At 48.4% G+C, this 16,362-nt stretch overlaps 1 protein-coding gene across 3 annotated transcripts; it reads right to left on the reverse strand.

The window, feature by feature from the left end:
* Positions 1-512: 512 nt before the first annotated feature.
* On the reverse strand, positions 513-16,336 carry CUNH16orf71 (chromosome unknown C16orf71 homolog). 3 transcript variants are annotated; one of them, XM_027423977.2, is made up of 10 exons: positions 15,951-16,334; positions 14,453-14,612; positions 13,312-13,455; positions 10,997-11,449; positions 7,710-7,827; positions 5,772-5,913; positions 4,374-4,514; positions 4,055-4,138; positions 1,867-2,131; positions 513-1,455 (listed from the first exon to the last, which is right to left on the reverse strand). In XM_027423977.2, the coding sequence occupies exons 2-10, from the start codon at positions 14,558-14,560 to the stop codon at positions 1,438-1,440; spliced, it is 1,473 nt and encodes a 490-aa protein (XP_027279778.1). In that variant the 5' UTR covers positions 14,561-14,612; positions 15,951-16,334; the 3' UTR covers positions 513-1,437. The 3 variants fall into 3 exon arrangements, with proteins under 3 accessions (XP_027279778.1, XP_035303434.1, XP_027279777.1); XM_035447543.1 differs by having other exon boundaries at positions 513-2,131; positions 16,101-16,336; XM_027423976.2 differs by having other exon boundaries at positions 513-2,131.
* Positions 16,337-16,362: the final 26 nt, after the last annotated feature.

Here is a 16,362-nt window from a genome sequence, read left to right on the forward strand (position 1 = left end):
CTAAACCAGCCTCAAGCTCACTCAGGTGCACATGGAAACAGAAGAGGCACCCAGGCCCCTGACTAAGACCTAACAGGCTATGCAACCCTGGCCCTAGGTTCCTGTCCCTGCTGATAGCACAGGGAGCAGTCTGATGGGCATTAACATTTCTTGGGCTTCTCATATGGAGCCCTTCCCCCACCACACACCACCTATTGTGGCCTTTCCTGTTTGGGATCCGGTCTTCACCTCATGGCCTTGTCATTCCTGATAAGGAAACCGGAGAATTTGTAATGCTAGGTGGGTACCATGTTGACACTTCCCTGGTCCTACAGGTGACCCTCAGTTTCACAGCCCCAGGACCCCACCCTTTGAATCCTTTTGTACGCGTTTTCTCAGCCACCCCCCATCTCCTGTGTGATCTTCTGAAGCATGCTGACATTGCCCAGGTGGTAGATCTGGCTTTGGACCCAGGTCTGCTTGCCCACCACCACCCTGCAGATTTCCTCGAAAGCCAGTGATTGACAGGCACAGTCGAAACTGCAGCAGAATTTATTTCCTATCACTATATGTCATTCTCAACAGGTTTTCTAGCATTAAGTGAGGTGGAGTTGGGAGAAAGTGGGTTTAGGAACAAAGCACTTTTATTCTTGATGACTAAGTGGCTGAAGTGGAAACTGTGGGGCAGACGGTAGAGCCATGATGCCCTGGACCTCTGCACTTGGGCAGGGCAGCCTGGCCTCCCTTACAGGGAAGCTGCTTATGGCCTTGGTGGAGGCCTAACTTGCATGTGGCTTCTAAAGGATATGCCTTGGGATTAGGCCTAATGATGCAGTCCCTGTGGCCAAATCAGACGGGGTTTGTGGAATAGGATTCTGTGGACTTGATGACAACAGTGATCTGCCTGTAATTCTGCCATAGGACCTGTCCTTTGTGTGGCTCAGGACTTGACACGAAGATCCTTGTCTATCTTCAGCAGCAGGACAACTGGCAGTGACACCCCCACACACCCCTCCTGCCACAACTGAATGCTAAAACATTTGTCAGATGTCAAATACTCTGCCCTGCCACCTGAACCCTGCCATGCCACCCAAGCCCTGCCTTGGTAGTGGCTACTCTGCTTTTCCGTGGAGCAGGCCTGGGAAGACTCTGGGGAGATGAGGTGACAGGAAATCAAAGGGGCTGAGGAAGCAGGTACAGAAAGACCCTAAAGATGGAGTCTGGGGAGGGGAGACATGTCTTGCAAAGTAACCAGGTAGAGGAAGCTCAGGTGTCCCCTGTAAGGACCAGGCCTTGGCTGGTCACACACACAGCTTCCATTGTGTACCAAGGAGGGAGAGTGTGCACTATTGCATTTCACACAGTGTGGCTTCTGGTGTTGGAATTGCTGGTAGGTATGGTGTTCCATCTCCAGACTAGCAAAGATCAGTGCCACTTCAACTTGGAATTACCTGGAGCCTATGTGTGCTTTTGTGTCTTGGGTAAAAAGACAGAGAAAGCAAATTTCAGCTGTTGCCCCTTTTTTTCACAAAGTACATCAAGTCTGCATGGGTATGGACATATGTGTGTGTTAACTTAGGTACACAAAATACCAGAAATCCAAGAACCTGGGCAAAGTTTCTATAGGAAACTATAAATACATTTAAATATGGGAGCAGGAGATGTAAGCTCAGTGCCAGAGTAATTGCTTACATGAGGTCCTGGATACAGTTCCCAACACCACCAACAACAAAAAAGTTTAAATATGTTTAAACTGGCTGGATAGGGTCAGAGCGAGGGTCTCAGCACCCAGAGGCCCGTGCTATTAAAAATAGGTGGGCTGCAGAAGGACCATCAGGGCTGTGTGGATAGAAATCTGCCACCAGGCCTGCTTTTCAGATCCTTTACCTGAGTTGAATATAGCTGGCCCATAGCAGGTAGCAGCATATCTCTGGCTGGCTGTGTCCCAAGAGGTTCCCCTAGATCCAGGGCATTCTGCTTCTCAGCCCAGAGTTTTATGTGTTTCTTCCTCCCAGTTTGTAATCCAGCTGTATCTTCTGGGGCTTGAGTCTTTTGGCCTCCAGGACTGTCACTGGTGGATAGCTGGGATGCAACACCCCCCTTCCGAAATGCCCTCAGCTGCTGGAGAAGCTGGCTCTTCCCAGTACAGTCCCTGTGACACAGAAAAACCAGCCTAACGCCTAGCACCTAAAGGCCAGACCTCCCAACACTGAAAAAGGAGGAATGTCATATGCGGTTGCAGTTCCCACTCTAAAGCAAGGGCATGCATCCAGCAATGTCCAGCAGCCACTACAGTCTGATTGGGAAGCATGTGAAATGCCAGTCCTTGTGGATTTCCTCCTTAGCAATGGGCATTATCCTGGCTAGTATTATGTCAACTTGACACTAAAGTCACCGGAAAGGAGGGAACCTCAATGAAGAAAATGCCTCCAACACTGGGTGTTGGTGGTGCACGTCTTTAATCCCAGCACTGGAAGGCAGAGGCAGGTGGGTCTCTTTGAGTTTGAGTCTAGCCTTGTCTACAGAGCGAGATCCAGGACAGCTAGGGGTGTTACACTGAGAAACCCTATCTCAAAAAAAACAAAAAACAAACAAAAGAGGCCTCCATAAAACCCAGCTGTAGGGCATTTTTTAGTGACTGTTGGGGGAGGGGCCAGCCCATTGCAGGTGGTGCCATTCTTGGACTGGTGGTCCTAGCATCTGTAGGAAAGCAGTTCGAGCAAGCCATAAGGAACAAGCCAGTAAGCAGCACTCCTCCATGGCCTCTGCATCAGCTCCTGTGTGAGTTCTTGCCCTCACCACTTTTGGTGATGAACTGTTATATGGAACTGTGAGTGAAATAAACCCTCTCTTTCTGAAGTTGCTTTGGTCACGGTGTTTCATCATGGCAATAGTAACCCTAACTAAGACAGGCATCAAGCCTTTGCCAGAAGCAGCTGCATGAGGACAGTTACTCCCCACTCAACAGTAGAGGCAACAGAACAAATGTTCTTAGATAGGTTAAATCCAACAGATGGAAATGTCCGGAAAGCATGCCGGCTGGCACAGTGAGGCAGGGGGACTGCTGTGAGTCTGAGGCCCCCTGGCTACAGAGTCAGACTCTTGTCTTAAAAGAAAAGAAAAAACAAAACTATGGACCAGAGATGTTCTTATGGTAAGCATTGTCCACAGATGTGTGGCTAATTTCCCATCCACACAGAAGGGAACATTTTTAACATCCAAACCCTGAGCCACCACATAGCTGGCATCAACCACATTTCCCATGCGCATTGCTTTGGAGTCCTCTGAGGTAGGAACTACAGTTCTCTCCTCTGTCTGGATAAAAACATCATGGCCTGAAGAGATGAAGCAATAAGCTGAAGGGCCAGTCCAAGTGTGGCCCAGTTCTCATGGCTAGAGCTGCAGCAGTAACAGGATCTAGGCCTGGTGCCTGGCAACAAGGTAGCTAGTGCCTCAGAGCAGGGCAAAGGAACACACTGACCTTGACTCCCTTTGCTTGAATGAGCAAGGCCTTGCCTGGGGTGTTGTGGGAGCAGGTGCAAAGGAAAAGCCAAAACTTTGTGTAGCTGCTGCTGTATTAGGCTCAAGCAGGGACCCTCCCAACACTTCTTACCCAGTGTTCCAGGGATGTCCACATTCTACATCTCAGCTCAGAAATTCCCAGTGCTGCAGGCAGCTGTGACCCACATTTCTCATTCATCCTGTGACCACAGTCTGGGGCCTCAGGCATGTCCCCGATTGGACACTGCTCTTTAATTTATGGCTCTTTTCAAATTTGGCTAACAGCTGACCCTACATTTTCTCTTTACTACTGCTGGGACCAGCAGCAGATCAAATTGGGGGGCTGTTTTCAGAGGCTGGGGTGGGGGCTAAGCTGGGGTGAGGAGCTTGATGTCACTCATGGTGCCTGGATACAGCAGGCCTGGCCACACAGGCTTCCCATATGCCAGGTTATAAAACACAATGGGTATCATTATACCCACTCCCACCACAACAGATGCTGGCCCACATGTCTAGGGGGCCCAGTGCCCAGGGAGGGAGCTTCCCAATGCAGAGGGGGAGACTCAAAGGTTACCTCCGTTCCCGGGGGACTGCCCCCTGTACTGGGTCTGCTGCCTCCACATCTTCCTCCTCACTGTCAGAGGAGCTATATACAGAGCTGCAAGTAGAAGAAATGGATTCTCAGGATGTGCCCCAGCCACCTTGCCAGGCCTTCCCCTCACCTAGCAACCTCCCTGGGAATCTGAGAGGAGTGGTAGCCAGTCAAAGCTAAGAGCCCCTGGGCTTCCTGCCATGAGCTGAAGGAAAAGTACAATGTGCTCAACCCAGATGGGCTTTGCCTGCTGCCCCCCACCACCCCTGGGCAGGCACAGTTCTTGGCATTGCCAATGTACCTCTCCTGATGCTCCTGTGGTTCTGACGGCTCCTTCTGCCGCAGGTCGATGAAAACGGTGGGAGGCTCGGTCTTCAGCCTCCTACTCCCTGCCAGCTTCTGGGCTGGCTCAGTTTGAAAGCCCGGCTCTACTAAAGCACTTCTGCAATGGGAGGGTGAAAATGGCCCTTCTATGTGATTCCTGCCACCCACTGGGCAGGTCTAATAGTGTGCTCATGGCAGCTACTAATGGCGTGCCTGTTGTGTGCTGGTGGGCACTTGGAACCCATCTGTTCTCAAGGTCACCTTTGGGACAGGCCAGCACTATTTCCCAGAACTGAGCAAGTCTGACATGCTGTGTATCAACTAGGCTTGTGGGCAAGCCTGTCCAAGTGCTCAGGAGGCTGAGGCAGGAAGATAGAAAGTTCAAGGCCAGCCTAGGCAATTTAGCAAGACTATACATGTACTTTAAAAAAGATTTTTGTGAATGAGTGTTTTGCCTGCACATGTTTTGTATGCATAGTACTCACAGAGCCCAGAGAGGGAATCAGATCTCCTGGAACTGGAGTTGTAGACAGTTGTGAATCACTATGTGGTGCTGGGAATCAAACCTGTGTCCTCTGGAAGAACAACCAGTATCCCTAACCGCTGAGCCATCTCTCCAGCCTCTTAGCAAGACTTTAATGATAAAAAGAAGATTTGGGATACCATGTAGAGTAGAACATGTGCCTAGCATGTGTGAGGCCCTGAGTTCAGTCCTCTATCAGACTAGAAAGCACAGGCCTAGCTATGTCTGTTTCTTCAGCTAGCCAGGCAGAACCCACAACAACTTCAGGGGGAAAGTTCCCAGACTCCTGAAAACAGTGGAAAAAGCAGTGTAGGGAAGGAGGGAATGTCAGGGCTCAGGGGACCCCATCTCCATCTCTGCTGTCCCCAGCTTCACTCTGCCCCAGCTTGCTTTTCTCCTTGTCGAAGGACAGGTGGCAGCTGCCCATGGCCCTTTCATCCTCCAACCCAAGCCAAACCACAAGCTTCTAGGGAAAGGCTCTCATTGGCCTGGCTGGGCTCACCTGGCCAAGGTCAGACCAATCAACTTGGCCAGAGGGGCAGGATTCCATGATAATCCTGCTGTTCCCAGGGAAGTCAGGTGGGAGGCTAAGATGAAGCGCCTGTAGTGTTCAGGAATGAGGCACAGCTTTGGGGATCCATACACAGCTCTGCCATTGATGGCCTGGGAGGGACATGGCAATCTGAACCTCAGTTTCCCCATCAGTAAAAATAGATAGTGGAGCATTTGCCTAATTAGATGCCTTCCCAAAGGGACATGCCAAGAGCTCCAACAATAGGCACAATTAACACTGCCTAGAGACAGGCAGGTTCTAAAGAAATGGCTGTGGGTGTGGCTGATGGGAAGGCCCACCTGCTTCTGGCTTCCCACTCCTCTGTGTCTCTGGGTTTGTCAGCAGAAATCTTCCAGGTAGGGTTGCAGACTCTGGACTGAGTGGCACACAGGAGGGCCAGCTGTTCCAGGAGTGTGTCCTGGGAGAGTCCAATGGTGTGCCCTGGGGATCGACAGGAGAGGGGGTTGCTTAGTTCAGGTCTGCCTCTCAGTGGCTGAGCTTCAGGCTCCAATGTGCCCCACCCAGGGCCCAGGCTTCTAGCTCTACTTGGCAAAGTCACGGGGTAGTCATGTCTTCAACAGGGGCTGCTACACTTGAGCCTTGAAACATAGGGTCACAGGTGACCACAGTGAACAGATGTTTGTATCTTTCCAAAAGTAGCTAATAGGCATACACAGATGTGTGTGCATGTGTCAGGGATGGGGGCACTTGGGGTTGAGTCCAGAGCCTTGTGCATGATGTCAAGCATTCTGTCACTAACCTACATCCCCAGCCCCCCATTCATCTTTTTACACACTATAACTTTCTATGAATAGATTTTGTTCATTGAGCTGAGTGTATTCTCTGATTAGTTTGATTTAGCTACCCCTAATGAATATAGGCTGTTTCCAAGTTTTCAGAGTTTTGTTTATTTGTTTTTGGATTTTTATTTTGAGACAGGGTTTCTCTGTGTAGCCTTGGCTATCTTGGAACTCACTCTGTAAACCAGACTGGCCTCAAACTCACAGAGATCCACAGTCTCCCGAGTGCTGGGATTAAAGGCGTGTGCCACCATGGCCAGGCATGTTTTCAGTTTTAAAGTGCACAGCAGTGAACATCCTGGAGTATGTGTTTATACAAGAGATTTTCCAAATGGAATAGCTTGTCTGGTGGGAGATAGAAGCAAGACGATCAGGAGTTCAAGGCCAGTTTCAGATACATAATGAGTTTGAGCTAGCTTGAGCTACATGTCTCAATAAAATAAAACTAAACAGAAAGGATTAGCTCGATCAAAGAGCCATGAGCATTTAAAATAGAGACTAGGTCCTACTGTGCCACCCTCCAGAGAGGGTGCTCATTCTACATGCCTGCCAGCCCATATAAAACAATTACATAGAAGAACAATCAAGCCTGGCGTTGGTGGCGCACGCCTTTAATCCCAGCACTCGAGAGGCAAAGGCAGGCGGATCTCTGTGAGTTCGAGGCCAGCCGGGTCTCCAGAGCAAGTGCCAGGATAAGCTCCAAAGCTACACAGAGAAACCCTGTCTCGAAAAACCAAAAAAAAAAAAAAAAAAAAAAAAAAAAAAAAAAAAAAAAAAAGAAAAGAAAAATCAAAATAAACTTTAAAAAACTCCTTGCTTCAAACATCCCAGTGGCTGTCAGTCCAGTGAAGTCTGGTCTGGAATTGGATGTGGATACCTAGCCTGTCCTCGTTCCTCAGCTCAGATGTGTGACCATCTCTGTTAGGGTCTGCATGGGTCGGGAAGACATGGGGAGTGTTTGCCTTTTACAGAGCTGCTCAAAAGCCAGGCAGTAGTGGCACATGCCTTTAATCCCAGCATTCAGGAGGCAGAAGAAGGTGAATCTCTTGAGTTTGAGGCCAGCCCAATTTACAGAGTTCCAGAACAGCCAGGGCTATATAGAGAAACCCTGTCTTGAAAAATCCAAATAAGCCGGGCGATGGTGGCACCTGCCTTTAACCCCAGCACTCAGGAGGCAGAGGCAGGCGGATCTCTGTGAATTCGAGACCAGTCTGGTCTACAAGAGACTGTGTCCAAAGCCACAGAGAAATCCTGTCTGGGATTAAAGGCGTGTACCACCAATGCCTGGCGAATGAAGTATTTTGTAAGACTGGGCAATGAATGTGCTGAGGAGAGTAAGGAGTGAGAGCCGTGGCCATCCCATAGCCCCTGGCACTGAGAGCCTTGGAAAAAGGTACTTAGGGGGATTCACTCTCACTTCAGTGTTGAAGGTCAGACCTTGGTTTTGGCATCGGTCAGCTAACCACCAGGCAGTTCTGGGAGCACTGTCACCCTGGCAGTCCTGTCGCCCTGGCAGACTCTGAAGGATGTAATCCAAATCCCAGTCTTCAAGTTGCTGAAATGATAAAACTGGTGATTACAAGGCTGCAGGAAGGTCTGCAGTGGTGTGGAGGCCCATAGACTGGCTCCATTCCATTTTGACTTAAGGTCTGAGAGTTCAAGCCTATTATTGCTCCTTCAAGGATAAAACACATACGGTGTGGCTATTGTATGTCTTCCCTAGACAACAGAATATTTGGCCTAAGGTGTACCATCCAATGGATGTCCTACCTTGACAACAGGATATTTGTTTTAGGGTGTGGTTACTTGATGTTTTGGGTATTAAGGAGGTAATTACATTTGTCTGTTCCTTGTATCAGGGTAAGGAAGTATTTTGCCTTTCCCCCTTTTGATTGGGGGTACATAAGAGCTTTGAGTAATAAACTTGGGGCTGATCACAGTATTTACTTGTTGATGCCCTCCTGACTCTATCTTCTGTTTCTTGCCTATTTCTTTCCTCAATCTACATTCCTCCTTTCAAGTATGGACCAGATAAGTCAGCTGGCCCAGACACAGTAGGATCCCCGACTTTCACAGCAGCTTCAGTCAGGAGAGGGTAATATGAGTTATTCATTGTAGTGAGGCAGGCAAATATAGAAAACAGTTTAGCTTGGGACGCTTCCCCGCCCTTTGGTTTCAGGTTGTCCACACCCCCATTGTAATGGCAGTGTAGTTCCTTCACCTGCATGTACTAAACAGATGCACACCTCTTCAAACACTGCACCTAGCAACCTCAGAACACCCCTGAAACCTCCCACCTGCATCAAGCTACATGTATTCCCATCTCTCTGGACTATGGTATAAATCTTCCCCGCCCCCAACTCCGTAACAATCAAATTTAGACAGTTTCTATTAAAGTGTATTCCCAGTGTATCTAGGTATGAAGAAGGGGTTATCTTGCCTGAACTGGTTTTGGATGTTTAGGCAGTAAGGAAAAACTGTCTCTACTAATCTTTTAGGGAAAACCCCCTATTTACTGCAATCTTGTACCTGTGCATAACTAGGCATTCCAATGATTAAAATTGATGCATTATGGGAAAAGAACATGGACAGTAGGATAAAACGAATATACAATCTCATCAATCAAAACAGAGAACCATCCAAATTATGCTCCCTTAGCTGGGTGCTGGTGGCCCATGCTTTTGATTCCAGCACTTGGGAAGGAGAGGCAGGTGGATCTCTGTGAGTTCAAGGCCAGCCTGGTCTACAGAGTGGATCCTAGCACAGGCTCCAAAGCTACAGAGAAACCCTGCCTCAATAAAAAATTATGCCCCCTTAGTAGCCAGCCCCTTCTTCCTTTAGACCCCATAATATAATCTTGACAGTATATAGCTCTTTAATGTATTGTCACCTAGCTTCAATAAAGCTATCTTACTTCTTTTTCACATCTGTGTGAGCCTTGTTCTCAATTCTTTGGATAAGCAGCCAAGAACATGGAAGTACTCAGCCCTGACTCCAAACACCACAATAGAGTGGTGCTGAAGTCTGGGTGCATCTAGTGTATGAATGCATTGTCTGTTGTAAATGATTATACACTAAGCCCTTCCTTTAAGGTGAGACCTGCATTCTCCCCCACACCCACACCATACCACCACACCTCTTTTCCTTGTGTAGCCTTGGCTGTTCTGGAACTCACTCTGTAGACCAGGCTGCCTTTGCCTCCTGACTGCTGGAATTAAAGGCATGCACTACTACTGCCCAGCTAGACCTGCATTTCTTGACACTTTTCTTAAATTTTTTAGGGTTGATACTTTTGGGTACGAAGGTGACTAACCTGGAGGAAACTCCCCCCCCCCTTTTTTTTCAACCAGGATCTCATTATGGCCAGCCTTTAACTCTCTATTTAGCCAAAGATGACCTTGAATGTCTGATCCTCCTACCTTCACCTCCCAAGTTCTGGGATTGCAGGTCTATATCATCACATGCATTTTATGCATGCAAGGCAAACACTCTACCAAACAATGCACATCCTGCCCTTCTCCTCTGTCTGAACTGTCTAGGTTCATACCAATCTAAGATGTTTACAAAGTTTTGCAACTTTCAAAAAAAAAAAAAAAAAGCAGGGTGCTGGTAGTGGTACGCACCTTTAATCCAAGCAATCTGGAGGCAGAGGCAGGCAGATCTTTGTGAGTTCAAGACCAGCCTGGTCTACAAGAGCTAGTTCTAGGACAGCCTTCAAAGCCACAGAGAAACCCTATCTTGAAAAACAACAACAACAAAGTTTTGCAACTTTAAGAACCTGGTGGTTCTAGAAGGTGTTCAAACCGGAGAGCTTGGCCCAGATGGCTCTGCAGGCATAGATGGAGAGGAAGAAAGGAACCTACAATGAATGCTTAAGTAAAACCTTTCCAATTTCTGCAGCCATATAGATGAGGAAGAATTAAAGCTGTGAGGGTGGTCAGAATGAAACTGCTGGCTTATGGAGACAGCAATGAAGAATTCTGTGCACGTCTGTGTGCTTGAATTCTTTAAGTTATTAAAACACATGATGCAGGGGTGTATGGCCTTCCCATGCTAGGCTGGAGCATCTTCCAATATGTCCACCTCCACCTGGAAGGAACTGAGTTTGCACAGCTAACCAGGGTATTCTTTATAGCCTTCCGGTCTAGTGGGCAAGGTAACCTTACAAATCACAGCTGTAGGGCTGCCCACCCACCATGATGGGAAACAGACTCACCCTTGAGGGACAAGGAGTCACTGCTGTGGTTTATAGATCCACTTTCACAGTAGTCTTCACACTCCTTTCTCTTCTGCAGTATCTCATAGAGTCGACTCTCCCAATCCCAGTCTGTCTGTGTCCCTGCCAGTTCTCACTAATGTCCTTAGCCTGACTTGGACAGCTGTTCCTAGTGTGTGGGGTCTTCCCACTGGGAGGATGTTACTTTAGCAGCACCTGCCTCTGTATTATGCATGACTGCATGAATTCAGCACTCATACTTGGGGTCATCTCTGTGTACCCTTTAAAGAAGGTTAGAGTTGGCCTCTCTTCCTATTACCGCCAATTCTTGCTGAGGGTGAGCTCCATGCCAGCCGCCCCACATACTGTAACAGCAACAGCTCCTTGCTGGCCAGTGAACCTGGGATTTGGGCCTAAGGTCCTAAAGAGAAGCTGGCTCTAGCCTCGACAGTGTGGCCATTCTGCAGGGGACTGGTCTGAGGGCAGGCTTAGCAATGGAGACACCTACCTGGAGTGAGAGCACTGGACATCCTTCCCCAGCTTCTGGCTGGGGTCCCGACTCTGGAGCCTGGCCTTGGCCACCACAGGCTGAGTTCTGGGCAGCCTGGGTCACTTTCTGAAGGATATCCTTCTCTATCATCTTCCTCCTTTCCCTGCGGAGGGCTCTGCGCTTGTCAATGTCTGAGGGCTCTGTCTTCAGCTGCCCTTCCAAAGGAAAGGTGGCATCTTCTCCCTGGGAAGTCCAGGGGGGACTCTGGGATCCTTTGGGGTTACACAGGCTTCTAAGGTTGCCTTCCAGCCAGGGTGGGCCCTCCTCAGCCTCCACAAGGATAGGACTGATCTTGACACAGCTCTGGCAAGCCCAGCCAGGGCCTCTTCTTTCCTGAAGTGCCAAGTCCTTCTGTTTTACCGTCTGTCCACTTCTGGGTTCTATGGCTAGTCTCCCAGGAACCAGAAATGGCTAGAGAAAAAAAAAGGCATCCTCTGTGGGCACCGGAAAGGACACATTTTAGAGGCAGACAGACAGACAGACAGACAGACAGACAGACACACACACACACACACACACACACACAGAGAGAGAGACAGAGAGAGAGAGAGAGAGAGAGAGAGAGAGAGAGAGAGAGAGAGAGAGAATGAATATGCATGATTAAGAAGAGGTCAGAGGCCGGGCGTTGGTGGTGCACGCCCAACACTTGGGAGGCAGAGGCAGGCAGATCTCTGAGTTCAAGACCAGCCTCGTCTACAAGAGCTAGTTCCAGGACAGCCTCCAAACCCACAGAGAAACACTGTCTCAAAAAACCAAAAAGAAGAGGTCAGAGGGTAGCTGAGAGTCAGTCCTTTCTGTCTACTATGTGGGTCCCAAGTATGGAATGCAGGAAGGGTATCAGGCCGAGCAGCAAGTGCCTTTTCACATCAAGGCATCTCATGGGTCCCATTTTGATCCTTTTTCATTTAACAACTTGTCACATATAGACATTGCCACTATTTCCAAAACAATTCTATTCCCTATTGCCCCTCTCTCAGAGGAGTTGGTAGTCCTTATGGGAAAGAAAACATTTCATGAAAATCATGTCACCTAAACTGACAAAGCCCTAGTTGCCTTTCAGATCTTCCTGGGGAGAACAAGGGGTGTTATTTTACACTTGCTTCTATGAGGGCTGGGCTTCACACAATGCTGTGGTGGATATGGGTCAGATGGTATTCTTCAGCCTTTCCACACCCAGTTTGTTGTCTCAATGATTTTACGAAGAACTGAGCAGAGGGAGGTGACTCAGAGTTGAGTGGCTCTTGGAATCCACACTGGCCTTTAGAGATGTGTTTTGGCCTATACAGTGTTTTCATCAGAAAGTATGTTAGTCACAGCCACATAAAGAAGAATTAACAAGTCTGACAGGTTGGGGTAGCCAAGGATAAAAGCTGCAGATGGGATCTATTAGGATAGCAATTCATTCTCATCATCAAGACACTCACGTTTTGGAGTTTTGGTTTATTTATAATTTTAGATGTATATATGCATGTTTATGTGTACCGTCTATGTGCAGGAGTCAACAGAGGCCAAAAGTGGGACTGGAACCAGGAGTTACAGGTGATTGTGGGTTACCATGCAGGTGCTGGAAACCAAACCTGGGTCTTCTGCAAAAGCAACAAGCTCTCTTAATTACTGAGCCATCCTCTCCAGCCCCTGCCTCACACTTTTGATGCCTCTGCTTCAGCTTCCAGGTAGCTCAGATTACACGCTTATGCCATCAGGTTTGGAGGAATCATTGGGTTTAGACAGAGTTCTTGGTGTCCCCCAGGGACCTGAGAGAGAAAGATGGGGATGGGCACTTCCTACGATTGGGAAGGCCAAACATGTGCTGTGTTCCCCCCTTCTCCCCTGACTTCCTACTAGGGTAGCCAGCATAGGGTACCACTGTGATGGCCTTTATGGAACACCTCCCTTCTGCTTCCTGCTGGAACACTTAGTCAATGAACATTCAGCAAGCTTAAGTGGCCATGAATTATGGAGAGACATTTGAGACAGGCAGCTGTGACAATGGCCAGACAGTACAGAGTGTCTTGGAAGAAAATAAGAAAGACAGCAGGCAAAATCAGATAGACAATCAAATGTGCTTACAGTGTTGGGAGGTGCCATGCTTATGTGCTGAATACTTGAATGCTAGGCTGTCCTTGGGGTAGGAAGAGGCAAAACCAGTGGTTTTAAGCACTTTAGATCTATGCTGTTCATGAAATCCTTGTGAGACTTGCAACCACCACCACTACCACCATCCCTCCCGGGTACTTGGCTTAGTAGGTCTCCAAAGCCTGTGTCCCACAGACCTCAGGTGAAGAACTCCTCCCTATAGTAATCCAGGCCCCAGATTCAACACCAACAGGGTCTTCAGCCAGCTCCTCAGCCAAGTCTGGAATCAGGATGGGCTGGTTTCGCTGAAAGATGAAGGGTTCTTCTTCCTCACAGTCAGACTGCAGACAAACCAGGGGGTTCAGAAAAAGGCAGCCATGCTTTGCCCCACCTCCCCAGGAGCATCTGGGAAGATCAGTTCTCTATAAAGGGCTAACTCAAAAACAGGCTCAGCAGCACCACCTCATACTGATGAGATGTGAGTTTCTGTTTCCACAGGCTATGCTCAAGATCCTGCACACAGTAGGTGCCACATCAATGCCGGTACTGAATAATGGTAGTGAAGGGGTAGTTAAAAGTGAAGGCCAGCTCACTTGCATACTGACTTATCACTTAGCTGTCTCTAATGGAGAGAGGCTGACAGTGGCCTGCCACCTTACAGGGACTTCTTCACAAAGCAATGACAGCACAAGGGCACCGAGGTACTGTTATCATCTACTTCTTTTGATGCACTATACACTGGATAATGCCTGAGTTTCAGCTCTGTTATGTTCATCGTTGCAAACGCCCAGGTAGGGCACAATCAGCTGTCTTGTTTCTAAAATCTTTGCTCTTCACTCTAAATGTCCTATGCTAATCTGTGTGCTGAGTCTCTGACCAGTGGATCACTAGGTGTCCCTTTTACCTGTTTAAATGGCCACTGGTATTGTCAGTGACCCCAACCCACCTCAAGGGGCAGAATCCCTTCAGGTCCATATCATGGTGCCCTGGCATGGTCATGACTCCCAGAGGTTGGCACCGGCCCCGACCTGACCCAACAGGGTTGAGCGCAGCACAACAGCAAGTTGGAAAGATCTGGGCTTTGGCATTGAGCCCATTTGGGTCCCATCTGGGAGTCAGGACCACTACAGGAGAGGATACAGGACACTAATACTCATACTCAAGATTTCTGGTAAACCCAGGAAGAATCCTAAAGGAAGTCGATACCCAGAAATAATCCCAGGGACTGATGAGTAACAACAAACCCTATAGATCAGAGTGGGGTCTCTAGAAAGGAATGCCCAAAGTTGTCCTTGTCCAAGCTGGACAGTTGACATTCAGGAAGAAGCTCTTGCTCACCAGGGAGGAGTCTGAATCCACAGATGGCAGCTGGTCTTTGGCAGCCTTAAGGATGGCATCCCAGGGAGAAAGTGGCAAGGACACCACATCTTTGTCTTTGGATGTCATAGGGGCCCAGGCTCAAAGGATCCTCCCTTTAAATATCATCATCAGACGAGCACTGTGGAGTACACAGGGTGAGTTGGTAATGTCTAGCTGTCCAAGGACAAACAAGCATGGGTAGCCTTTCCAAAGCCTTGATCATTTAAAGATGAAAACACATCTGCAGATTTCCATTTTCCACCAATTTCCTTCTGGTTCTGCAAGTTTGTGTTACTGGGTCACAGGACTGTATGTGTGGATGTGTACAGTGAGGAGTATACAAGAGCATGGTATCTGTATATATATGTATGTGATGTGCTTAATGATGTGTGCATATGAAAACAGAGTTGCATATACTGATAAAAAGATATATGTATACATACAAATATATGATATGGATATATATATATATACATATATATATATAATACATATATAAAAATAAGTATATTTGAGTGGCACTATTAGGAGGTGTGGCCTTGTTGGAGAAAGTGTGTCACTTGGTGGTGGTGGGGCTTTGAGGTCTCCTATGCTCAAGCTATGCCCAGTGACACAGTTCACTTCCTTTTGCCCATGGATCTCTCAGATGTAGAACTCTCAGCTCCTTCTCTAGCACTGTAAGCCACCTCAATTAAATGTTTTCCTTTATAAGAGTTGCTGTGGTCATGGTATCTCTTCACATAAATGGAAACCCTAAGATACACACACACACACACACACACACATCTCCTATATAACAAACATTATTATCTCCATTTTATAGGCTTCAAGAGGTTGATACATAGCAAAAAGAGGTTGAATCAATGTTAAGTTCTAGGGATGAACCTCTTTGGTAGAGCATTTGCCTGGCGCATATATATATAGGACAGGACATGAATCCAACCCCCAGCACTGAGAAAAGGGATTTAGGGGCTGAAGAGAGGGCCCAGCAATTAAGAGTGTCCTCTACTGCTCTTGTAGAGGACCAGAATCCGGTTCCCAAAAGCACTACTACTACTTGTAACTTCAACCTCGGGGAGATCCTATGTCTCTGGTGTCCTCTGGTACCTGCACTAGAGTACACATACCCACCTTCACACAGTTACATATAATTAAAAATAAAATAAATCTTTGAAAGTTAGGATCTTTAAGATCCATTATCCAGGAGATTTTTGTTAGTTATCATCACTCAAATGAGTCGCCGGCTCAACCTAACCCTTTGTATTTCACCCTAAAAAATTTGCTCGACCCTCAGTGGACAAAGGGACTTTAGGAGTGTGGGGTGAAGGCCTAGGGGACCAGTCAGATAAGCCAGGGGTGCTGAACCAGGGCAGGGAGGTGAGCAGGGGATTGAAGCCTCTGAATTTTGTAAGCAAGGGCAGGTGCTTGGCGGTCCTGAATTGCGAGCCGCCGGTGGGGACGCTTTTGGTATACGCACCAGCAATGTTTCAGAGCAGGGGCTCTGGCAGAGGGGTACAGAGTCACGGGGGTGAACAGTGCCACCCAAGACCGGTCGTCCTTTAGGTGCACAAAGCGGTGGGATTGAAGGAAGGCTTGACCACAGAGGGAAGAGCATGGGCTGGCTCACGGTTTCTTCTCGAAGCCGGTTGGCCCCGCCTCGCTCCGCCTCGCGCCAGGCGTCGTTGTCAAGGGGACTGGAAGGCAGAGAGACAATCCTGCCGGCGCTAAAAGAGGGGAGGATCGCACTCTCTGTCACCCGCAGCCGGGACCAACCCCTCGTCTCGTGGGTTTCCTCGGTTTCACACGCGCCTCCGGCCGCTGGGCTCGTCCACTTGCTCTGTCCCCGGGCTGAACAAGGCCACCCGCCGCTGCCGGGCGACCCGCCCCTG

The sequence above is a fragment of the Cricetulus griseus genome, chromosome 7 (assembly GCF_003668045.3).
Source record: "Cricetulus griseus strain 17A/GY chromosome 7, alternate assembly CriGri-PICRH-1.0, whole genome shotgun sequence".
NCBI lineage: Eukaryota > Metazoa > Chordata > Mammalia > Rodentia > Cricetidae > Cricetulus > Cricetulus griseus.